General features: G+C 43.8%; 1 protein-coding gene and 1 long non-coding RNA gene across 12 annotated transcripts in view; one reads left to right on the top strand and one right to left on the bottom strand.

Annotated features, from left to right (window-relative positions):
* Positions 1-2,609: 2,609 nt before the first annotated feature.
* LOC126520319 (uncharacterized) overlaps positions 2,610-26,716 on the bottom strand; it is a 50,134-nt gene continuing 26,027 nt past the window's right edge. For 5 of the 8 annotated variants that reach the window (XR_011895647.1, XM_055065504.2, XM_072289185.1 and 2 more), the window contains one exon: positions 23,071-24,664. Coding sequence is in view for 7 of the 8 variants with exons in the window: in XM_055065504.2 (XP_054921479.1) it covers positions 24,520-24,664 (145 nt within the window). In the remaining variant the exon portion in view is untranslated. Of the gene's footprint in view, positions 3,151-18,968; positions 19,833-23,070; positions 24,665-26,716 lie in introns of those variants that run through there. The other 3 variants (XM_072289184.1, XM_072289183.1, XM_055065499.2) reach the window with 3 other exon arrangements.
* Positions 8,841-26,716, top strand: part of LOC129382119 (uncharacterized) — a 34,940-nt gene continuing 17,064 nt past the window's right edge. For 2 of the 4 annotated variants that reach the window (XR_011895650.1, XR_011895649.1), the window contains exons 1-3: positions 10,176-11,962; positions 21,662-21,844; positions 24,875-25,271. This is a non-coding gene — a long non-coding RNA (uncharacterized lncRNA). Of the gene's footprint in view, positions 9,121-10,175; positions 11,963-21,661; positions 21,845-24,874; positions 25,396-26,716 lie in introns of those variants that run through there. The other 2 variants (XR_011895651.1, XR_011895648.1) reach the window with 2 other exon arrangements.

The following is a 26,716-nucleotide window of genomic DNA, read 5'->3' on the forward strand; positions in this document are numbered from 1 at the left end:
GAAGCTGCTTATATTTGCGACCCTGCTTATCCGTGTAGCGGCGGTACAATAAGCCAGATTCCTTGCCAAATGAAACCCTCTTTTTTTCCACTCCCCGTTTGACGCTCTTCCTCAGATCGGCTAGTGAACAGTCTTCCTGTTGCTCGCGAATCAGAGTTTCTCTTTCAACTGCCGCCTGCTCCTGCCAGCTGGCGGAAACCGGAGCGAGTGTGGAGCCCGCGTCGCCTAATTGCGGCGTCGCGTCTATATCGCGACTAGCACTGCACGCGTCACTCCCACTCACTTCCAGGACCCGCCCGCCTAGGCCAGCCTCCGAGCTCTGCCTCTCCCGTGACTGCTCGCCACTCAAGTTACCTTGATCGGTCCGTGTGCAGCACCGCTGTTCGCTCACCGACGCAAAGTCAAGTTCCCTCGACAGCGGGCGCGCTTTGGATCGCGTGAGGGCCATGTACGCCCCGTCGGCAAAGAACGATTCGCCCTGATCCTTCAGCAGCTGCTCCGAGCTATTTGAGAAGAGGTAGGGAAAGTGCTCCGGGAGGGCGGCAGACACAGCGGCTTCTGTGTTAAGTTTCCCAAACTCTCCTTCAACGATAACCGTTGCGATGGGTAAACAGACACTCTCCTCCTCGGCCACTTGCCGTATCCTAGCGCATTCTCCCGTAAAATCACTCGAGCAGACGAAAGACGGGTGGACAACGTCCATAGTTGCTGCAGAGTCCCGAAGTGCACGGCACTTCTTACCGTTTACCTCAATTTCCTGCACATAGGGCTCCAATAGTCGTATGTTTTTGTGAGTTTCCTGTATTGCTGCAAAAGCAATTTTCTCTGGGCAGCTCGCAGCGATGTGCCCTTGCTTTTTGCAATTGTAGCAGGTTAACGGTTTCCGTTTTTCAAAAGAACGTGTCGCATCGCTTCGCTGTTTGGGACCATCGCTATCATTCTGAGATGCATTTTGTCCTTCCCTTACAGTTTCTTTGGTAAGGGACTCATCTTCCCTAAACTCGCGACGCGTGATTTGCTTTCGTTCGTCGGGCTTCCCGGAAAACCCATCTCTCCTATCTGCTTTTTCTACGCGCACTGCCTTGCTGTGCAAGCTGCGGCGGGTGTAATACTCTTCCGCTAACTCTGCTGCCTTGTTTAGCTTAACCTCCTTTAGCCTATCTTGCAGCCAGAGCCGGACATCCTCATCAATGCAACGGTAGAACTGCTCCAACGCGATGCATTCGACGATTTTGTCGCGGTCGTCGTAAACGTCTTCGCCCTTCAGCCATTCCACCAGGTCGGCTTTTAGACGAAACGCGAAGTCAACATTCGACTCCCTGCCCTTTTTTGCGTATCGGAACCTCTGCCGGAAAGCTTCGGGCGACAATTTGTACTTTCGCAGCAGCGCTTCCTTCACATCACTGTAGCTCTCAAACGCCTCTTTCGATAAGCAAGTTATTACGTCTGATGCCTCCCCAGGAAGCAAGGCTAACAGATTCTGTGCCCAGAGAGATCGCTCAATGCTATTCCGTTCGCACACGTGCTCAAATTTCACGAGGTATTTGGCCATATCCTCTCCGACGACAAAGGGTGGAAGTTGATCGCGTGTTCTTGGACCGTTAGAAGTTAGACTAGGCGCCGGCGAGCTATTTCGGGTCTCCAACTCTTTCATTTTAAGCTCGTGCTCGCGACGTTCCTTTTCTGCCTGCCACTCCCGACGTTCCTTTTCTTTCCTTTCCTCCTCACAACGTTCCTTCTCCCTCTTTTCCTCCTCGCGACGTTCCTTTTCTTTCCTTTCCTCCTCGCAACGTTCCTTCTCCCTCTTTTCCTCCTCGCGACGTTCCTTGATATCCGCCCAGGCCTCTTCGGCTTCCTCAGCCGTTACGTCCCTAGTCCTCATGACCTCAAGGATCGCATTCTTTCTTTTGGTTGAGCCCAACTCGATGCCCAACTCCTCACAAATTTGGAGAAGTTCCTTGACCTTGTACTTCTCCATCGTTCACACTGTCCTCCTGCTGTTTGCCCTTTTTGAATATACCTGCCGTACGCTACTATAATGCTACTAGTAAGACATATGCAAGTATTTCACACACTGCCCTGTTTACCCCCTCAGCATCCCCTGGTTTTCAAAACACTCTAACTAGGCTTGAAACACACAAGGTTAACACAATGCAACACCAAATCCTTCCCTGAGCTACTATAACCTGTGTCAGAGAAAGTCTGGTGTTTGAGGTAAACTTCAGGCACTCACCGCGCCGAGGTAGCTGATGCCGGTCAATCCCGTAGCTGCCATCCACTGTTACGACTTTGCACCGCTGCACCACTATTACGACTTTGTGGTCCCGTAGCGCTCGTCACCCGTTTCGTGACAGAGCGTTGGTAGCGAAGACTCCGAGCCAGGCGTCGATGAGAATAACAAAAGGGACTTTATACACTATATACAGGTCATTATACAGGACATGAAGGGATCGGCACTGGGGCCGAGAGCTCACAGCAAACGCGACTGTTCCCGCACGGCAACGTCCGGCGAAAACGCATGACACATCTCGCTCCAGTCGAGAGCGGCACTGGCTCCCAGTGGGTCGGCGGATCCGGTTTTTCAGGCGGCACGCCTCCGCTTATAAGCCCCCAAAACCATTGTCACCCAAACGGCCCAACACAAAGCTCGACGGTCGTCCGAGAGGTCCAACCGGCGACCGCGCTGGCCACCTGGTTCAATTGTGGCGGGCGCGGTGACCTTCAGGCAAGGGCCGGAGGTCACCTAGTGGGTGTCTACGGCGCCGGGCTGTCTGGCACTTGGCGACACGTCCGAACAAAGTGGCTCGCCGATGCTTCTCTCGCAGGACACCGCTGCCTGACGGCTCAGCATCTTTACTTTTCAAGGGAGAATTTGGGCGCTCGAAGGATAATTTTGCATCTTGCAGATTCGGAATCCGGGCTGGAGGTAATGGCACAACAGTATATACATGACAGGCACAAGTAAGAGAGGAAAGGAGATGGGAGAAGCTTGTTTTCACCCCACCGCATCGAATGTGCACAATGCCCTCTGGAGCTCCCTGGCCGTTGTCACATTAGCCACCTGACAGCTGCAATTATCCGTGACTCCCCTCAGAAGCACTGAAGAAACTGCAGCGCTTATGTGCGAGGCGAGAGGGGACACAGATAGAACTGTAGAGAGAAGAAGAGGGAGGAGAAGTGGCAGTTCCCATATAAGATGGGGGAAGTGACATGAGAAGGCAAGGAAACTCCACTAACATACAACAGCAGTTGCGGTGTGCTTATGTTCAAGGCACAATACAATACGTTGCTGCTATTTCTGAAAAAATAAACACAATGAAAATATGTCAAGCGGGCAATTCACACAGGGCGTGCAGAAGCAGAGCCGCATTAATTAAAGCACACTGCAGCTTCCAGGAAACACTACAGAAGTGGTTGACCGTCAAATCAACACTTCTGTGCCCGCTGCATTAGCTCTGCTGCTATGGCATTGCGAGAGGTCATGGATTTGATCCCAATCGCGGGAGCCACATTTCGACGGGGGCGAAATAGAAAACCCATGTGCACTTAGATTTTGGGACACATAAAAGAACATCACGGTGTCAAAATTAATCTGGAGTCTGCCACTATGCCGTGCTTCATAATCTGAGTGTCGTTTTGGCACGTACAGCCCCATAATCCAATTCAAGTTTAAAACTTCTGCCATAACGCGATGTGCCATATGAGGAAATGACAACACTCAACCCTCTCGGGTTATAAGATATGGCCCACAACAATGCCTCATGCAAACACCTCTCCCTGTGTGTTCCGCCTATTACGCAGACAAACAGCAGTGGTGCCCACAAGGTAACGTTTAACATCAATTCGCCAATCTCGTGTTAGCCTAAACGTTGAAGAAATTAAGCTTTAGCCGTCAACACTGCTAATTATCGTCAATCAGAGCATCCAGCATGGAGAGCTTCACTTACATCAATTCCCACAGGGTGTGGGATCTGCATAATTTTTCCCTTATTCCTAATTTTTGTGTGCATAGCATGAACAGGAAGATGTTCCAATGAGCTCAGTTTTGAAAATATAGTAATATGTGCAATCTCCGGTTATGGTAAAAGCACCGAAACCCTTAAGGAGTGTACAGGCAGGGATTTAGAGCTATTTCCGGCAGGGTTGTAGTGATTTGGGCCCTTGCTTCGCCCATCTTGCAAGCTCCATATACGAGACTGCAACACAGCCTTGCACATGTTCCCGACTATACATGCGCACATGTGCCATCATCTGTCACAGTATGAGCACCGAGACATCTAATAACTCACATGACACCCATTCAAAGCTGGTTCTGACGTTGCTGCAGTGATGGACCGCAATACATTACAGAAGCTCCAGTGCATAACACAACTGCATTGCGGTGAAGCTCAGTCTAGGGCATTGGCATTGAAACTTGTTTAAGAAATCACATTTCCTCAAGCCACAACCAGCATGCGTATTTGTGCTCTTAAACTGCACAAGGGCCATCCATATGCCGACATGTCGGAATGTTAAGTCAGGTGTAGTTCTGACCAGAATGCACATATTGTTTGGCATATCTAGAAAGTGTTCCTAAAGTCACCTTTGCCACATTACAGTTGAGTTAAGCAGGGAAGCTTATAGCCCCGTTTACATGAATGCGACAGTGGCGCATCGCATTTCCCAGCGCATTTGGGAAAGGCGATGCGACGCCGTTTACATGTAGCGCATTAACTCTCGCGAAAACGCAGCGCCACAAGGTGTCGCATAAGGGAAGTGCAGCCGACTTCCGGTCTAACTGGTATATCCGGTAGTGGGCGGAGTGCACGTTGGTGGCTGAGTGCCGAGAAATAGACAGTTTTGGTTTAGCGTACGCAACTTATAGCGTACACTATACGCTATAGTGTAGCGTACGCTAAGCAGCGCACGTTTTTTACAGTTTCAGTTGACCAGCGAGATCTTCGGATCTCAGAGGCCATATGCCGTCGTTGTGGCTATTTCCCGGCTCTAGAGATAGGTAGCGCTGACATCTCGAATGTTTCTTTCGTTAGGCTTCGACCCGTTCGAAACGAGCTGCGATCTCGAAAACACTACAAGGTTAGCCATAATACTCTGTCGTCGAAGCGGCCTGAGACTAAGCGAAAGCCGTTTACACAATCATTTGCTGCGAACGAAGTGCATTTTACAAAAGCAACTCCAAATTCAATTCGAAGCGGGCAGCCGGGACCGCCGCCATGTTGGTGGCCAATTCCTTCCCATCATTCCTAATGCGACGATCCTGCGTTTACATGCTCCGCGAGAGTCGACTCGCGCCCGTAAATCTACCCTCGCCTGGCGCACTAATGCGATGCGCCTTCCTAGCGCATTACTGCTGTTTACATGAATGTGATGCGCTATAAATGCAATGCGACGTTGTCGCATTCATGTAAACGCGGCTTATGCAATGTATTGCACTGAAGCATATTAAAAGCGAAAAATTGCAATTTCATTGCTGTGGTGATTTAAGCCCCTTGTTTGGGGGGCCATGACCGTGCCCCTCTGGAGGGCACAAAGGAGCGAGGAATCATGGTTGGAGAGCATGACACAAACCCTGGCGATGGAGAAACAGCTTTGATGACCTGCTCTACCGAAACTGCACTGCTTGTTCAGCAGGTGTTAATCAAGAAGCTAGAAAAATGAAACCTAGTAGTCCGGATATTTATGGACTACAGCAAGGCTTTTCACAGTCCGCAACACAAGATTCTATTAACAGAGTTGACTGCCAATGGTGTACATGGAATGACATATTTTGTTGTGTTCGTATCTGCTTGATTGCAAGCAATGCGTTGTCATTGGAAATAGTATTTCCTCGGACGGCAATATTGTTAGGTGTCCCACAGGGCAGCATTTTAGGTCCCCTTCGACATTTACGTTAATGACATGATAGACATACGGGGGACTCCCCTTGGCGTGCAAAAAGCGAATTGCGGAACAAATCTCGTACTTGGCGCGATCAACAATGGGAACCTCCATATCGGACGGCTGCTGAGCCAAGAATGAGCGGTGCAGCGAAGCAAAGTGCGGCTGGGGGGAATGGAGAGTGGGGGAACAGCCGCCTGCATGAGTGTTGCCGGATTTCACCTCGCACCTTCCCGTGCAGCTGGAGCTCTTTGGGAACCTTATTGCTCGATGAACCCTTGCAGAAAGCGAGGCAACAACCATTCTATATGTGGATGATACCAGCCTGTTTGTCTCTGGTCTGGAGGCTTGCGATGTCATTCCTAAAGCGAACGCACTCCTTTCCACTTCATTGGGATGGTCCAGCCACAACGGCCTTAAAAATATTATTTCTTTCCAGAACAGTTGAAATTACAAATTTACCAGGCACTATTTGCGTCTCATATTAACTACTGCATGCATGTGTGGGGCACCACTGTGAACACTAACACAAGCTTTTTCTTCAGAAACGTGCACGTCGGAATTATTGCTACCGTTCCATACCTCCACACAACATCACCACTTTTCACCAAATTTAACGCGATTTCAAACTGCCAGATCTGTATGGCTTTCCTTTACTCTATTCATATTTTTTTCCTCTAACAAAGTCTCTTCACTTGTACAATCACTGTCGGGACTACAGCCAGGATAGATGGCTCGTGCCAAAAACGCTAACAATTTATCTAATGCAATCGCTAACCTGTAATGTTCCTTTACTTCTTAATAAGTATGAAAACCAAGGCATTATTAATGTTCATGTATTTATCCGGAAAGAAACGCGAAATATTTTTTGGTCTACAATCATTCATTACATGATGCCTGCGCGCGGGAACAAATGTATGGATATCCATAACTGGGAGTTACTAATGCGCTGTTCTTTCTCTCTCTCTCTCTCTATAATATATATATATATACATATATATTTTGATGGGCTCAGACACTGAACCAGTGTTTACAGTCCTCTTCTCTGAAGAAGGACAAGAAGCCCCCGGAAAGGCTGGTGACGGTCATCGGAGACGTTGATCTTCCCAACGATGTCAGGCATGTGTTGAACAAAGGTCCGAAATTCAGCCACGAGCCACGGATAGAAGCACATGAGTTCCTAGCGCTTAATAGGCGCATAGCAGGAAAGGCGTTGGAAGAAAACCGTGAAAGATGCCTTCTGGATGGTGTGGATACGCTTATAAGATCTACGACCAGCACTAACACGTTGACTAGCAAAGATTCTATGGGAAAAGTCGTGTCGTATTTCAGGAAGAATAGACTCCGGCTTCTTCAAGCTGACAAGGATGGTGGGTTTGTGGTGCTCACCGAGGAAGAGATTCAAAAAAGAGCCGGCGAAGCAATTGCAAAGAACTTCATCCCTCTGAAAGCTAGTGCGACGCGAGTGAGAGGCAAGGCGGCTGCGATGTGCAAAGAATTAGATCTGAGCACGCTGGCCAATGACATTGGTAACAGCAAAAGCAATGCCCTTTCCATGTTCTTTACGGCCAAAACGCACAAACTGTCCGTGCCATTCAGAACAGCGGTCAGCGAAAATGGAACTTGGCTGATTGTGTTAAGCAAGTTTCTTCAAAAGCACCTTGCATCCCTTAAAGTTCAAGATCCGTACGCCACAAAGAGTTCAAAAGATGTTGTTAGGTTTCTTGAGGGATGTACTTCCAATGGTTATGTGTTTTCAGTAGATGTTGAAGACTTGTTTTACTCTGTGCCCCACGATGCCTTATTTCGTTCTGTCAGAGATGCTATGGAAAGTAACGGTGCAGTAGAGTTCCAAAACTCCTCTGGCGTGTCAATATATAATTTTATGAAAATGCTAGAATTTTACCTTGATGTGACGTTAATCTCTTTCGAGAACAAGTTTTATCGACAAAGACAAGGGATTTGTATTGGATCCTGCGTAGCCCCGGTGCTTACTAACATTTTCTTAACCTGTATTGACAGCGCCTTGGAGCCAATTTTAACATGGTGCTTGTCCTGTGTCGTTCTCCCCACTTGTGAACGTCTTCGTTGGCGCTGTTCCTTCCTAAATCAAGTATGCACCATCTAGCCCAAATGAATGTTGTCCTGAACTTCTAGACTCGTTGATTTTTTCATCGCCGCGTCTAGCCATAACCACTATGGTCTAGCCCCAGGGAGCCCAAACAGAGGAAACGAAGGTAGAAATGAACGATAAAGGTAATCTAAAATGACGCAGGAACTAGGCAGCCACCGTACCTGCGGTTAATCAAACATTCAAATTTTGACACTTCACGTGCCAAAGCCGAAAACTGATAATGAGGCACACCGTAGCGGTGAACTGCGGATTAATTTTCACCGCGCGGGATTCGTTAACATGTATTCAACGTACGGTACACGGGCATTGCATTTTTACTTCGTCGAACCCCGTCGAAATGCGGCCTCCACGACCGAGATGTGATCCCACAACCTCACTTTCGCAGCGCAACGCCAAAACCACTAATACAACATGGTGGGTCTAGAAGCCATCAGGACAGTTTCAGTTGGCTGGACCAATAAACCATATTGCTTTTCACAAAATCCCGCAAAAGTTGCGGAGTCCAACATGACGGTCTAATGTGAGGAGTTTATTTTAAACTTGTTTCAATGCCAGGGCAGAATACTCAGACTTCGCCAACGTTACATCGCGATTGCATCTTTTGTCAGAATAGTAGATGCTTTCGAATTGCTACAGGCGCGCCCGTGCAGCCCACGCAGTTCGTGCGTGGTTGCGGGCCGGAGGAGAGAGATATGCACAAGAGAGGATATCTGCCACGCCTTCCGACGTCACTCATGCTTCGCAAAGAGTGACGTCAGCATCTCTCAGCCTTTTCTTTCCTCCATGGTCAGAGCACCCGCAGATATAAAAGGCCTGCTTGCACGCACTGAGCATAGTTACGTAATCGGTTTTTAGGAAACCCCATGCTTCTCTTCGCGGTCTCGCAATGGCGAAAGTTGCTTCCTTTGAATGTCAGTACTGCGACCGGCGGTTAGCGAACAATCGCAGTCTGCAGAGGCACATAAAACTTGTGCACAAAATCACTCACCTGAAGTACAACTGCGACGAGTGTGAAGTAGCCCTGACTTTGAAAGAACTGGAGTACCGCCATATCAGCGTGCATTTCTTCGAGCCGGAATATGAGAGGTATCACTTTCTGACAATGCCAGGTAAGACACTTGCTTATTCTCTCAAAGCAACGCGTGATTACCGCTGCACCTGTTATTTTTGCATTACGGGCTTGCAGAGTGAACGATTCACTTGTTCACTTATTGCTTGAAATGTGCTCATTTATGGTGCTTTCATGCTTAACATTTTTTCTGACCATGCACTAGCTGCAACTTATACCATCATACATTAAATTGCATGCTTATCATTGCTGTTTTGAATCGAAGCAACGCAGAATCATTGCTGATGGATCTTTTTTAGGAATCGCATATTTAAGTTTTAAAAAAATGTGCCCGCCGCGGCGGCCGCATTTAGATGGGAGCGAAATGCAAGAAACGCTTGTGTGGCACGTTAAAGGGACACTAAAGTGAAAAATTATTTCTTCTGCATCGGTAAATTACTGTTCTACAACACCAAAAACACCACTGTTACAATGATAAGACATTTGGTAAGCCAGAAAAAGCGCAAGAACGAAATACGGGTGGCGACGCCTACTTGAGTTCCCGCACCTGGGGGCTGTGACGTCGTGGATTTTGATGGCATCTTCTAGGGCCTACTAATTATATATAGCGGTACAGATTGACTATATTGAGTTCCAAAGGAACCAAATATTAAACATGGGAAGTTTCGGGAACCTTTATTCAGCCAACGCGGCCCAAATGCGAAAACATACTTTGGAATCCATTGACGTCACGCTAACGTACCGGCGCTGGGGTTTCGGCGCGAAATTCAAATACTAATACTTGGACCTTCATTTTCTCATCTAATAATCAAACTATTTTTTTGAAATCACTGCCTGCAGGGTTCTCAAACAATGCTTCATTAGTCTAAACTGATTTATTGTTTCACTTTAGTGTCCCTTTAAAGATCCCCTCGTGGTCAAAATTAATCCGGACTGCGCCACTATGGCATGCCTCATAATCAAATCGTGGTTTTAGCGCATAAAACCCTAGAATACATTCTATAAAAGAAAAGTGACTGGAGGAGCATGAATGAAGTTAATGATTTGCTATTTTTACTTTAACTAATGAAAAAAAGAAAACAAATATAAAAAGTATGAACCCTGCTTCTAGTTCCCAACTTCTGTAAGGTAAACCATGCGATACAATATATGCAGATTTGGTAGCATGAATATTAGCCATAGTGGTGGCCATGCCATGCAGGAAAGCACTCGCTTTGCAAACTTGGAAATGGGTAAGCACCTATAGTATGGTACAGGAAAAATTTGTTTCTCCCCATTGCAGCAAGCACCTACTTTTTTTTTTTACTGCATTCTTTAGGGTCTAGAAGCAATAGTTGTCAGGTTAGGTAGCATGGACAAGCCTCCTTGTACATTAATAATGTGTTAAATCAGCTTTTCTGTTCAAGAAATCTGGTCTAATCTTGTGCCTTAAACTGGTGCTGGAGCTTTCATATGCTTTACAGTCGTCGTATAGTTATGCACAGGCTTGCGCGGTATTGCACACTAATGAATAGAGGCAAGTGCACAGGTATGAGATTGCACTTCTGCCTAAGGTCGATCTGCAATCGAGTACATGGCTTTGTGTGAGCGAGAACTCCATACAATGGAAAGGATTGCGTCTAAAAACATGTACACACAGCAGAAAAAACAAAGTAGCACTTCATATCAATCTTAACACAATAAGTAAAAGCTGAGTCAACCAAAGCGCAAATTTTGCATTGTTTGATTAAAGAAGTGCTAGAAGTACTGTACACTAGTTCTAATGATAGCTCCTGTCGAAGTTTTATATTTCCTGAATCCCCAATGTGCAAAAAATTTAAATCTACTAATTGTTCAGTTAAAACACGGGGAAAACATGGTGTCAACCACGTGCCAACGCACGCGTGTTAGCCGGCATGTCAACGGCGTCTGACACGCCGGCTGAGAAAAAGAAGAGGAAAGAAAAAAAGAAGGATACGCCAAGAAACCAAACTAAGTGTTGTTGCCTATAGCTTGAAATTTAGCATAGCGGATAGATTATAAAGCTCCTTTTGAAATGTTTATGCCTATTTGTTGCAATGCCTTGAACTTATAGATAAGGCATGATTCTCTGTATTTTCTTTCTCGTTCAGAACGGAAATTTGTAAGATGTAGAGTTGTCATTTTCAGTTGTCATTTCATGCAGTTCTTGGCGTTGCTCACGAAAAAAATTTTGATGGCAGTCACTTTGTGCTGCTATAATTAGACGCCATGTCACAGTGTCAACCTCAAATTAATAAAGCAAATTAGCTTACAGTTTCTATACATACTGTCTTTGCAGGAGTTTGATCTCTGTATGAAAGCTGCAAAATGTACTCAAACAAAGCATAGTTTAAAAATGTACAAGAAGCAACATCATTCTTGTCACTTTTTTATATCTTCTTTTTCTTCAATTCCATTATGCTTCGCTCTAAAATTTTGCCCTGAGAAAAACAAATGCTTGATCCTCATCAGGAAAAGAGAAAAGATGTCACTGAACCTCTTCTTCATAACTACTGAGTTCCACAACATGTCTACGATTCAACTTTGTAACGCTAGTTCTGTGCATTACACACCCTGAAATGCAGACTGAACATACAAGTGTCCAGGGTACTTAATCTTCTTTCTTCTTCTAAATTACCCCATAAGATATTCTGCACAGCCAACGTGGGCTTACAATAAACCGATTCCCCTTGACACACTGCATACATGTAACATTTGCTTTATTTTATTATCCTGATCAGCTTTCAAGTCATAGAAGGAAAAGGTGGAGAAAGACACACGCAGTCACTTCATTGCAAGGACAGGTACAGAGACTTGCGGCCACCTGAAAAAGAAGCATTTCTACTTCGTCTGTCACCGGTCTGGAAGTTATGCTTCACAAGGTATCGTGAAATGCCCGTATCATGACCACCAGTCTGAGTCTCTGGCTTTGATGGGTTTTTAAAAACCACAGAGATTTTTGTTCAGTCATGTTTATACGATTACTCAAAGAAGCGTTAACAGCATATCAGAATGAACCTCAACCTGGACAGTTATCTCAGTATGCTCACCCAAGCTGGGAATCATGTGTGCCTAAAGTTGGGCTTAAACATACTCCAAGGCCATCTTGGCCAAGATTATACATATGATTCTATTTCCTTCCTATCATTCAACACACCATCTATGCAGTAACACTGAATGAAGTGCGAGTGATGCGAAAGAAAATAGAACAGAATAAAAATTGTATACACTAGCCTAACCCTAATCACCTCAAAGCCTATGCATCAATATTAAACTACTTACACCCGAGTCCAAGCGTACCACTGTCCAAGTGGCTGCCCTTTAAACAAAGCTCTAGTAATGCTGGACCTTGCTGTTAAAGAACTCCTATAATCAACCACAAGACATCGGCTGTAATCGCAAACCAGACCTATGACAGCACCAATGTTAAACTATTTGTTGTCACCAATATGAGTTAAGCACATTTGTTTTAGAACTACACTGTACTATTTCTGTGTCAGTGATTGCAGGGGAGTCCTCGTGTATCGTGTTAGGCATAAAAGGATTTAAAGAGATGCCTACAGAGACATTGCGAAAGTAGCTGGTATTAGTAGATTGCACCAATGATTGGAACATCTTTTTGGAGCACATGTTATAAGCACATGTAATAAATAATGAACAGTGACACAATACATCCAGCGGTCAGATGCAAGTAGTACTGCTCAACATGACAACAGATCACGCTATTCACCACTGTCGGAGTGGCAAAGTTTAAAGTTTGTTTCCAAAAGCATTGCCTGCCTGGGTTACATGTCGTCATAACCTTCCCATGTTATGGATACGTAAAATTTATAGCAGGCCCATCCCAAAAATTTGGGGACGTCCAAAGCCAGTATATCAAAAAAATGTCTTCTGTTTGATTCTACTCTAACCTTATAGTCCACCGATTTCAAGTGACTGGCCCAGCTAGTAATGCAGGTGGCATGCAGCTCTAACAAGTAGTGCGGCTGGAATAGGAATACTTTATTGTGGCACTGGTGGCCTGAATTCAAAGCCTTTTCATTAAATAACAAAGCTCAAAAAGAACAGTGCCACAGTTATTTTTGTCTTACTGAGACTTGGCTAATACAGCCCACACCCACAGTGGATGGTGTGTCAGCATGCAGCGGTGGCCTAGCCAGTTAAGGATTTGGGCTAGGAAATAAGTAGTCATGGTGCACGTTGGAGCAGAAAAATTGGCCCTTTTGGAATAGTTCGAGTAGTACAGCAGTAATGTGTAGCCATTTGGTGCAGCTCATTATTACTGTGCACTCACTAAATGCTGCTCAACAGCAAAGGAAGACACCAAGGCCAACAGCCAGCAGCAGCCAATTAGTACCACGTCAGTATGTTGCAAACACTTTTCTTTGAATAGGTAAGAAACCTTCATAAACAATTGAAAAATTCATGCAGAAACTCCTCTGGGACTTAAGTACGCTTAAGCATTGTACCACTTGCTCATCTCTACGCAGCCCAATGTCATTATCAACTCATTTTCAAGGATACGGCAGCCTGTAATGGAAAATTTCAGAAAGACATCCTAGGGAAAGTAAAAGACGTCCAAACGAATGTTACTGAACTTCTTTCCTAAATGGAAGGAACCTCTGGCGTCACGAGGTAATTCATATGCTTGACACCCAGACAAACTGGAAAGCATAAAATCAGGACAATTGCAACACAAGTTTGGTGGTAGACGACCTCAGTAACAGATTGAGTCACAACAACCTTATCTTTAAAGCAGTCATTGAGCAAGACTCAGACGTGGCAGGAAAAGGAAGGGCTTGTAACTGAGTTAGTTTCTAAATATTTAGGCATTGCAGCTGGTGAAATTGAACATGCCCATAGAATAGGGCAGAAAAGACAAGGCTATACTTGGCTGATAATTGTGAAATTCCTAAACTTAAAAAAGAAAACACATACTGAAAAATGCATTTAAACTAAAAAAGGTTTGAATCGTCTCATGTGGATTGATAAGGATTTTTCAATGAGGATGCAGTCCAGAAACTCCGAGATTTCGGACGTTCCAAACAGAAGCCCGCTGAAAGGTTCAAACTTCTGTTTGACAAGCTTCTACTAAACAACACTATTTGTCTTTGACCATACCACTAATGAAGTAAGTGCCCTCCCGAAACGTCACGTCCTCGTGAAAACCCAGTGATGTAAAAAATGAACGCTGTGATGCATGTGTGTCAATTCTTGTGTCAAACTTCCGCAGCTTATTTCGTAACCAAGATCACCTCTGTTCTTATCTTGAATCCTGTTCAGTAGACGTTCTAGGCACCGAAACCTGGTTGTCATTCGACATTTTGGATCGTCCTTGTCTCGTCAGTTTTCATTATTTAGAAAACATAAAACTGAATCGAGAGGTGGCGGTGTGTTAATCGCAGTAAAATCTAGTTTAGAAGCTTGCGTTATTGAAACTAATTCCTGCCTCAAAATTGTAAGGGTTGCTCTCTGTCTGCCCACACTTTCTACCTCTGTCATTGGAGTCTGCTATCGTCCACTTGATTCATCCCACTACTTTCCGGATTATCTAAACAAGTCTTTAAGTTTTGTCCAGAACAAGTACCCGACATCACCAATATTTCTTGTCGGCGATTTCGACTATCCCAATATTGAATGGCATTGATGCCGACCCCTGTATGGCACAAGAAAAACGTCAATTCCAATATTTTCCTGACATGCTCTCAACTTTCAATTTGCATCAAATTGTTTCTGTTCCCACTCATGGTGATTCACTCTGACCTCATACTAGCCACAGAACCAAATAATGTTACGGAAAATGTATTGGATGGTATCAGTGGCCACAATATCTTGCATTGTGAATTCATAGGTGCCCTAAAGAAACATGAAAATAGAAAAATTAATATTTGATTACACCGGCGTGAATGTCAGCGGGCTTGTTAGTGACCTTTCCACCTTTTCTGTCGGCTTCTTGCAGTCATTCCCTCATTGCAACATAAACACAAACTGGGTTTTTCTTCATAATGGGCTGATCACACTTAAAAAGAAAAGCATATTCCAAAATTCAATATAACAGCCTGCACAGAAAGCACTTGGTTTGCGACGCATGTGAAACCTATATATTGCAGAGCTGAACTATGAGCATCTGTGGAAGATTGGAGGCCCTATCGTGAGCACGCACACTTATGCAGGACCGTAACAACAACAGCCAAAGTTAAATTTTTCAACCATGACATTTCAGACATGCTTAGCAATGACACAAAAATTTAGGAAACCCAAATTATCGAACTTGACGGTACCATTATCTAAGGATGGTAACATTCTTTCTCTGGCACGTGTTGCTATTGAATTCAAAAAGTTTTTTTTTTCATCCGTTTTCACGGATGAGACTCCTGTACCTAGTAGCTTTCAGGCCCCTATTTTGCATTCAAGCATGCACAACATTAATATCGCTTCTGAAGTAGTACAGTCCTGTATCGATTGTCTTCCAACTAACTCTGCTCCTGGTCGTGATGGCATCTGCCCTAAACTTCTTAAGATATCCAAACCTGCAATATGTCCCATTTTAGCCAAGCTTTTTCAGCAATGTATTGACACGGGATGCGTCCCAAATGATTGGAAGGCAGCTTGCATAATTCTCATATTTAAATATGTTGATTCGTCTAACCCATCAAATTACAGACCAATTTCTTTAACCAGCATGTGCTGCAAACTTCTCGAACACATCATTTCATCTGCTCTAATGAAGTTTCTTACAGAACATAAATTTTTCTTTATCAGTCGGCATGTACTTTTACACGATTGATATGAATTAATGACTTGCATAACTCCACTCATTCTTTTTATCGAATCGATGTAATATCTCTAGACTTCGCGAAGGCTTTTGACAAGGTTCCTCAATTCTGGCTTATTCATAAACTGACAGATCTTAACTTGTGAGGATAAGTAGGTGGACTACCATCTTTTTAACTAACCGGTAGCAATCAGTTTTCATCAATGACCATTTGTCTCCATTAAATCATGTCAAATCTGGAGTACCGCAAGGTTCCATGCTCAGGCCTATTTTGTGTTTAGATTATATTAACGATATTAGTAATGGTAGGCGTTTCATAGACTATTTGCTGATGATTGCGTGATCTACTAACCCTGAGGACACCTGCTACCTTCCATCTTACTTAGACAATCTCCGTAAGTGGGGCAGTAAGCAAGCGGAAATCAACATTAATATAACAAAAGCTATCAGATTCGGGACTACAGCTAAACCCGTGTTATGCAATTGCATAATTATAAAACATGCCCGTAGCCTCGGTATTCACAATATCTGGGTGTTCATTTGTCATCCGATCTGTCATGGAACATTTGCGTAAATGTGATTTTCACTAGAGTGTTTTAGTTTAGTGTCATTACGGTCCACCCCGCTCCAAGTTGCCCCGCTAAGCCACATGGTGGATTGGTGGTTGATTGCATGTTTTAGTTGTATGTCTAGCCTAGCGGAGCAGAGGGACGGATGGATAGGTGCTACGAGTGTCCCCTTTGGAAAGATGTGTGGGTTGCGCCATGAAGCTCTTGTATTGCCTAATGTTCTACCTATGTTAACAAAGAAAAAAAACCCACGACGACTTCCCATAACCAAACTTTGTGAACTTTGTCTTTGCAAGCCTCTGTTGTTTGACGTTTCCCTACTTTTTGTCCACCAATCTTCCATTCGCTGCTTACCAATCTTTACTGCATACATTTTTACTTTCCCTCTGCTCTTGCTGAACCCAAGGGCTTCAAGCAGGCCAGTGGTGTATGTGTGTGAAAACTTTTATTGTAATGATGTCCGGAGGCTAGACTTCTCAAGCCAAGGCGGGCCGCTCCCACGTTGGCACTGTCAGGCCAAGCCTTTCAGCGACATCATGGGCCCCCTGGACTGCCCTTAGTTGGTCCTGAAACAATGGGCTTTGAATCCTTTTCTCCCACTGTGTCCATTCTTCAACGAGTTTGGGGAGAGTCGCGGGACACCCCGCCAGCATATGTCTGATTCCAATGATGCCATTACAATCATTGCAGTCCATCTTAATCTCCCTCTCTGGATATATTTTATTAATGGTATATAGGCCAGTGGTGCCTAAATCTACTGCTGGGGAGATATTTCACATTCTAGTAAAGCATGCTCTATTGTTTCCCTAGCTTTACCGCAGCAAGCACATGCTTCTTCCTTCTTATATCTTGCTGTATAAGTGCGTGTTCTAAGGCATCCCGAGCTCATTTCAGAAAGTAATAAGCTTCCCTTTGAGTTATAATAGATTGTTTCTTTCCCGATATTGTTATTTCCTCTTCAGTAGTTACTCATAGCAGGTTTATTTTCCATTGCCGCCAGCCACGAGATTATCTCGGCCTCTCTGGCTTTCCGCTTGATGTTCCTTTCGTATTTGCAGTGCCTTTTGGCCGAATTCAGGGTAATGAAACAAAATAAAATCACCTATAAGTAAAACTTATAAGTAAACCTTTTATAAGTAAAACGAATACATATAGCTTATTTGTCCACAAAGCATCTAAACGTGAACTTGTAATGCATTACTGGTCCATTTTATCCAGTGGAAAATAAAGCCCCATCTTGGGAAATGCCACGTGATAGCCAGCGAGCTTGCATTTTGCATCCAATCTGATCCTTTCTGATGCTAACATGTTGTACAGCATGCATCACATACTCCCGCGCTGCGAGGTTTTCAAATGGGTCAGCATGCGCACCTTCTAGCAGACATAAGTCTTCGTCTGTGCAAATCTGTCTTGTAAAGAGCAAGGCAGGCAAGGTGCCTCGATGCACGTGCCTGAGTGGGTGTGTGCATCGACCACCCTTGCTAGAAAAAAATGGCAGCAACCTTCTGCTCAGGCAGCTTGTAAGCGGACAGTGTTTCTGACTCCACCAGCCTGCTTGCAGCTAAGCGGAGGGCGCATGTGCATTCACGCTTTCGCTCCGCTCAGCTGCTTAGCCGAGTGTAAAAACGGCAAACTAGAACACTCTACTAAAGCAACCAGATCACTTGGCTTCATAAGGCACTATTTGCACTCGGCTAACTCCGAGACCAAATTTCTGGCTTACACCACCTTAGTATGCTCTAAAATCGAATATGCCTTCTTGATTTGGAATCCACACATGAGGCCTACCTCGAACACAAACTAGAGTCTCTGCAAAATAATGTTGCTCGCTTCATCACAAGAAACTACTCGCATACATCTAGTTACAGAAATCGAATATTAGATTAATTTAGCTCCTCTCAATATACGCAGGCTTCTGACACTATTGTCCTTCTTTCATAAGCTTTACTCCAATCGGTTGTCCCACGTGGCTCTAAATATCAGACTAGCTCGTGACATGTGTCTTGACGGCTTGATCACCAACTTAATATCGCACCCATCTTCACCCACACTAATCCGTTTTTCCACTCACCTCTTCTCCTCGCTATTTGTCACGACTCATTTGTACATAATTTGAAGTTGTTCCTAGAAATCTGAACTACCTCTTACCTTGCTGTTCCGTTCCAGTTGCATTTCTTGATGTTCTTATTTAATATGCAATTTTGCTTTCCTGTTTAGTAATGTATACTTTAATTTTTTTCCATTGTTTTGTAATGTAAAACAGCTCATTGTGATAAGTCAAGTATTTTAGGAACCTTGAACCTTGTCATTACTATGTTTTTTCACACATTGTATATACCCTGTAATAAGTCGTTTTTTTGCACTAATTCATGTTGTTCCAATTCATATTTCTTGTTTAGTTGTGTATTTTTGGTATGTTTTGCTCCTTTCATTGTAATCCCTGTAAGAGATGGTGTCTGCCATGAAAAGGGTACCTGGCCCATACCATCGTCCGACTCATTCATGCTAAGGATGTTGTTGAAGGGAGGAATGAGGAGCAGGGGATTTATTTACAATATCTACATGAAGGGTGGAGAACATTACATCTGATCAGTCTAGCATGACTGAAATGCACACTGAACAGCCGAAAATGTCTGCTTAAACACTCTCTGTCCTTACTAGATCCCTAGGCCAGGGAAAGCTGCCATCCAACCTTCATCCAATCAAAGCGTCCAAAGTCGTCGAAGTACCCGCCTTTGAGGGCGAAGGTTCACACACTCTCTTGCACTTTTGTTTTACTGAACACACCAAAACCAGTGAGGCCTCATAGACAGGTGTTGTCACGCTTGACTCAAGCTCGCATGTCTTGGTTCCTGAGCTGACTCTGCAGTTTGCTGCTGAATCTGTCATGACCGTGACTATTACCAGAGTACATGGGGGAATGCCATAGAACAAACATTTCCAGGAGTTTTCTTGCTCCAATTGGTCCCTGAAGGTGACAGCGAACCAGCGAACAATCCTGTCCGCCAAACGTGTCTAGCCTTACTGGCTCCGAAGGGCTATTCGAAGGGGGCGTGTTGTTGGCTTCACGAAGCGATTCATTGCAGTGAAGCCAGAAGGTCACTATCCCCGCTGGCCAATCGTAACATCCCCCACCCCTATGCCTCCTGGGCTCTTTAGGGTACTTGAACAAAAAAGAGTGTTATGGAAGTTAATATGACCGGTATAAACAGCAGCGTCGCAGCAACACGGACTGCTGCAGACGGCGGCGCCAGGTGTGCTGATGACGTTCTGATCATTATAAGCTGATACTGCTCTTTAGTGCCTTATCCATCCACGTCAAACCATTATGCACCGCGTGGACCATATCTTGAACTCCGTGTTCTCGTCGCTTTGCCTTGAAGAGCGGGCCCATATCTTGAAAGCGATCTACGAAAGGTGCAGGGTGGGGTGTGTGCTGAGAGATTTGCGAGCGCTGCTTCGATCTCGTGGTAGCGACAGGCAGAACAAAGGTAAAGCCACTCGCTGCTGCATGCTCTATCTATATTGTATGCACTTTTCACTTTGTTGGGTGCTTGAAGGCTGTTCACCTCCGCCGTAGGTCGGCCCAGTATTGCACTATCTCTGGGATCGGCCCACATTTTTATCTTGCGTGATGGACGTTTGGTAAGCATAGAAATGCTTACACATTTAAGAAAATTTTAACACCCAGAACCAGCCAATTACTACCATGCCAGTATGTTGCAAGTACTTTCATTTGAGTAGGTAGAAAGCCTTTGTAAATAAATAAATATTTTGTGAACTAATGAAAGCAGCTGTGTGCCTAGGCATCAGAGAGGCAAGAAATTACAACTGCACTAGAACAATTTGCTCTGTCACACATAACAAAAGAAGTGAAGGTGAATGTCTTATGTGCATTGCAAATGACACATGTGCTTTCATATGCACTATGGCATATGCACAAGTGTATTACACCCGATAACAATGCAAGAAGCTCAACAAGAGACTGCCGCGAGGCTATGAACGGCATCCAGAAGGAGGTGCCATAGCACAAATGGATGCAAAGATGGCAGTGGTGGACACAAACAACATTGCTACCATTCCATGCACTCAATTTTGTTACAAGGTGGTTTGCTGGCCTCTGCAAATAGATATGAGTCGATTCAACTGCAAATAGATATGAGTCAATTCATCAGCTAACTGTAGCTCTAGTTACTGATACCCAACCGACCTGATGAAGCAGTGCTGATTAGGGCCAATGGTCAGGGTAGTGTGCCATGAAATTAGCTTTTGGTGATTGTGATATGGGCTGCAAGCAGTTACAGGAAGCTTGGTGTTAATATATTGGTACAATTGGCAATTGTTTCCGAGATCATTAGTACGAGTTTTTGATAACTGATGAAGCACTGCTGTACGAGTCCACAAGATCACAGCAGATCTGCTTTCCATGTGAAGCTTTCATCACTTTAACTTGTATATTATTCTACTATATGCAGGGCTCACAAACCATATACAATATTTTCCGGACAATAATTTGAACCTGGCACAAGTAACCTGCCCCTCTTTTCACAAGTCAGCAACTATCACAAGTGTGCACAGAAGTTAGTTCCTGTACTTAAAAGATCACAAATTGCCGTACAGTTCTGAACCACGTGCAAGAACACATGTATGCAATGCAAACTGTGTGCCTTCCAGTGGTCAGTGGGTCTTAGCGCATGCCATTGTGCTTGCTATGAATGCTGCTTTTGTCACCGTACCCTGTTAGCATTGCATATAGTAATTGCTTCGATTGGTGTTGACAGCCAGGACGAAACTTATACTGAGAGAGGCATGCCTGATAATCGGATCGTGGTATTGGCATGTAAAAACCCAGATTTGTTTTATTTGTTCTTGTTTCGAGACAAACAAAGTGCCCTTGAAATGCTGCATGCAATGCTTTGACCTCGGGCAATCCATTGCATTACTGCAAATATTACTCAATATTTGAAAAGTCTAGTAGATGATCCATCTCAAACTGAATTACTTGCACGTTCACTATTTGTTTCTTATATTTAAGTCTTCTCGTACCCCTGCTGAAAACGCTGCGTTGCCCTGAAAGCGTGAAAATACCACACCTTTGCGCAGTTCGTGTAGCTAGGTTGCAGGCAAGTTGAATTGTAGCTAAATGGTGTAAATGGTGTAGTAGAACCACCACTAAGCATGTGTTGGAAGTCCAGTGCTTAAGTTAGAATAAACTACCTGGTTATCTTTTTCCACAGCTACAAGTAAACAAAAGCTGAAGCGGCCTTCAAGTGTCAAGTGTGGAAAAAGATGTTTTGCGGCAATGGCTGTGACTGAAGACAACACAGGTGTGTATGTGGTTTTCCAATTCAAGCACAGAGGCCACGACTTTGAACTGGGTCGTGTTTTTCTGTCCAAGTCGGAAAGAGCTGCTATTGCTGGTAAGAAACCACTTTTGCCCTGCTTTATAATACATAAAGAGTGGTTGTTGAGTTTTCAACATCCCAAATACAAGGCAATACTCATGCCAGACCATGCAGTGAACTTGGAGCACATGAAATTCATTTGAAATTCATAATTTCCACATAATTCGAGGCCACCTTTACTGACTGCAGGGCATTATAGTTAATGACATCATAAACATGTTTATCATTTTGCTACATTGTATCAATGCCTGAAGGGTTCAGAGAAAGAGAGAGAGAAAAAAGGGAACCGTTCTCCAATTTCACACCGGTAACAACTACCTTGGCACAGCCAGTGGCCTATATTTGACCTATATGGCTATTCTTATTGCAGGCAACGACTTTAGTTATTTTATACTTGTTTGCATCACTTCATGTACCAAGCAGGAAGGTGTAGTGCCTCCTGGTGCACTGTAGGCCATGCCGCAGACTGTGGCTTTTTCTTTTTCTGTTTTATTTTTCAGGCTTTCAGTTAACTGTATTGGTATGACTTATGATCCTAGTGCGATTCAATGTCTCAAAATAGCAGTAAGCTGGAATAATTTCCACTTGGGATTACTTAAGGTGCATTGTACATAATTATGTCTGCCATTTTGACTAAACTGAAGTGCAAGTATTACAGACATCGATGAAACTGCGACCTCTCGCCACTACTGTAGGTCATCCACAGCAGATGTGCTTTCCATGAAACTTTCATCAGCTCAAGTTGTATTTTACTCTACTATATGTAGGGCTCACAAACCATGTGCCATATTTTCTGGACTATAAATTGAACTGTTGTACAAGTCACCCCCTTTCCCCCCTCTTTTCACAACTTTCAAAGAAAAAATATGTGTATATAACTCATTGTATAAGATGCATCTATCTTAACTTGGGTCAGCATCGTGAAATGCGATTGTGCATGTTTATACACTTATCCTAAAATGTTGTACTTACCCATTTCAGGGCACTAAACTTCAGTAAAAAAAATTTTATGAGCCGCACATTCTAGCAGACAAAATAAACTGCAAGTACATTGCTGGAGAAAAAGAATGTCTCATGTTGGTCTTGCATATATAAGTTACACTGTTCTACAATACGCTTGGACGAAAATGAAAAGAAAATGGTGGCACCTATGGTTTGGAAAATATGGTACCTAAATATTTTGAATGCTTATGAATCAGCTATGTGAATGAAACATGATTGAAACGATCACGATAATTAGGCTTATACCCCTGTCACACGGCGAAAACTAATGTCATTTGAAAATGATGACAATGACGAGAGTAAAAAAAAATAAAAGACACGCCTCAAACCCACTTTTGTCCAATAATTATTTTCCAGTATGCTAAATTCTACTAGAATATGTGATCATTGCTTTCAAACCGTAGTGTTCGATTACTAACTTGTCGACATTGCCAACGAAGTCGAGTCGAGCTAAGGCAAGCAACAGGGCGAAGAGAACGATAGGCGCGTCCGCTACATCTGCTAAAGTGGTACGAGAAGGGCAGTTGCATGTCATCGCCTTTCTGATGTGCATGCGAGCTTCTAATATCCTCATTCTTGGCGCGTGCCACAGGAAAAAATGCGCACGCTTTTATGCCAAGTCAATTGAAGTGGCCGCGGCCGATGCTCCGGTGAGAACCAACACGACTGCTGCAGCGAAAGCTAAAGATGGCTGTCTGGTCACTGGACTGAGAGTAGTTTTCTGTATTTACCTATGTGATGGACTTCAATGTCGTTAAAGCAATAATTAGGTAATAAAATGGATAGAATAGTGATTTTTTGTTAAAACAAAAAAAGAAGCACGTACTGTTTGCGAAACACTGGTAAACTCGTGGTGTCGAGGATACACATTCAGTTCCAAACGAATGCGAATGAGTTTGGCGAACTGATTTGTTTGTAAATGTCATTTTCGTAAATGTCCTTACGTTTTACCGTGTGACACCAAAGAAATGGCATTATCAGCGAATGTCATTCGTTGTAAATGACATTAGATTTGCCGTGTGACAGGGGTATTAGACATGAACTTGTAAAACAGCTTCAAGTGTCCAGTCAGTACTCTACTTGACTGAAATAATACCTTTAACTCAAAAACCCACATGACTGCATAGCCTTCAAAGCATACGTTCACAGGTGTGTCTGCTCTGTAAATATGGATGAATGACTGATAAATCAACCATTAAAAATAATTGCTGAAAGCTTTAATTGACAATTTTTATATTGACATTAATCAAATTATGTGCATCAATTCAGTCAGTAACAGTGATGTTTATATTTAAGTTAATCTGGAAATGCTGCACATGTTTTCGATTGCAGACTGTTTTGCCCGTCTATGGTGGCATGCCACTATGGAAGTGGCAATAACTTATGCTATGGAATGTAATTGGAAAATTAAGTTCTAACTGTAGGATAGAAATTGATAACAATGGCAATATTTAGTAAAGGAACTAAAAGTGGAAGACATTTTTGCCCTGGGTAGGATCTGAACCACAATCTGCACATGTCCAGTCCAGTGCAATGCTTTTACAATGGTTCAGTAATGTCTTGTGCAAACAAGGTTACCAACAGTGAAGGATGAAATTGGCAACCTAGCTGTAAACTTGGTACACACAATAAATTTCTTCACTTACGTACCTGATAACACTGGTGCAGATAATCCCCATGACGGTTTATCAATGACACCAAACATTGAAACACTTAAATATGTAATCTTGCCTCTTCAAATGTAATGTAATCGTGTAGTGTAATTCAGAAATGTAATCTTGCCTCTTCAGCAGCTGAAGGCTGCATAGCACCATGTCCTTGCAAAGAGCTGACCTAAAAAGAACAAAAATTGCGACAGCTTGAACTATTTAACACACACCATTGCAAAAGGTTTTTGTAAGTCAATGTAACTCATTATTCAATTAAAGGAATTCTAAATAATGATATTAAAAATGTTCATCAGTGCCCATTTCACTTCCTTGCGTGCTCGGTAATTTTTACTTATGCTTCAACTAATATACACTTTTTCTCTACTCTCTCAAGACAAGCTGCGAGAAGGCGTGTCCATGGATGCAGTACTGGATAATGTGCGGTCCAACGTGGATGAGACATTCCACCGCATTAACCTGTTAAGCAAGCAGGATCTCCGCAAAATAATGAGGGATGCCAGAGTCTCGAAGACCGAGCGGCTGCACGATAATGACTATGTGAGCATGCAACTCTGGGTTGAGAGGATGCATAGTGAAAAGGAAAACCCATTGCTCTTCTTTAAACACCAAGGACAACCCAACAAAAAGTGACATTTTCTTAGAGAAAAAAAATGAGGACCTTTTGGATGACAGAGATCTTATGCTAGTCATCATGACCACACCACAACAGGAGCTTTTCAAGAGGCTTGAAACTGATCGTATATGTGTCGATGGAACACATGGAACAGCAGGTGAGCAGTACTATATAAATGCATTAATAATAAAAGCAAGAAAGAGGGAATGCTGTCCGAGAATAATTGCAATAGATATGATGAGTAGTATTCCTTCACACATGATATTTCTCTTAATTTTTCATTTGATGGAGTTCTCAATTATCAGTAACAGAGCAAGAATGAATTTAGCGCTCTGTACACTGGTGATATCATTCCATTGCTACTGACCTCATCGCTACATGCCCTGCATATCCTGTCTGTATTGTCACCACGGAGTTATAATAGGTCACATAATACAGCTCTTATCACATTTGTCTTGTGGGGATGCGCGACTGTCACACGTCCCCTGATATGTTGTTTTTCCCGCATATCTTCCGTCTCCTGCATTGCGGCTTCGCCGCGGGCCCCAGGCCACGCGAGTGTTGCGCTGCTAACGCCGCCTCATGGCAGGGTTACTTGGGGGCGCAAGGGAGAACACGTTTCCTCTTTGGTTTGGGACGGCAAGCAGCACAAACGTGCCGCCCGTGCGCCGATCCATGCTTCTGCGAGATCGTCTCGTGAGGCCTTGTGCGAAAGAGCCACCGTTCGCGTGACCGTACGCGTGAACGACCAGGCATTGGGATCCAGCAAGGGGCGAACATAATTCGCTCGCTATCCGGTCGCGGTGAGTCGGACTTCCGCGATTTGTCGCACGCCCATCGGCATGTTTTGTGGATAGCAACTCTGCTAGCAGGCATTGATTTATGAAAGGTGCAATAAATGCCCTTGTGATTGTCGTTCCTTTGACCCAAGGTACGGGATGAGAATCCCACAGTCTAGAGTGCAGAAACAGTGCATTGCACTGTGTATTAGTGCCTTCTGTCAGAGGTACAGCTGTCAAGAGGCTGTTTGGCATCCTGAACTGTTTGCCAATTAGGCGAATCACTGATTACTGCTACAGTCAAAAGTGCTTTTTCTTGGTGGCGATGGGTGGTTCCCCGAGGACTGCAAGAACAAAACATTTAGAAAATCAGGCAGTCCAAAAAAAAAATTTATGCATGCCTTTTACTGCCATTTAAAGGGAGGTGCTAGTCTAAAACATAACAAGAACCTAGAACTATGAAACCCCAGCTGTTTACATACTCTTATGGTAATTTCAAATACTATATAAATCAGTTTTATAGCAAGTTGCATAGGTTGTGTTCTGTACAATGACAATGTGTAAAACGTAGGCATTATTGCCCCCATTTTTTTATCTCTAAACTTCCATAATTGCAGACCAGTGATGGCGCATAATCCTCCAAATCAACTGTAGAATACTGAAATATGTTACCGAAATCGTTATTCACTGCTGTTTTAAAAAGTGCATGTAAGTGTTAAATTAGAACCTGTGAAACCATTTCAAAATGTTTAGACAACCAGTAAGTGTTACTCAAGATTTTATCTTAAGTATATAAGTGATGTTGAAGATCAACCCCTCAGTG

The sequence above is a fragment of the Dermacentor andersoni genome, chromosome 7 (genome assembly GCF_023375885.2).
Source record: "Dermacentor andersoni chromosome 7, qqDerAnde1_hic_scaffold, whole genome shotgun sequence".
Lineage (NCBI taxonomy): Eukaryota > Metazoa > Arthropoda > Arachnida > Ixodida > Ixodidae > Dermacentor > Dermacentor andersoni.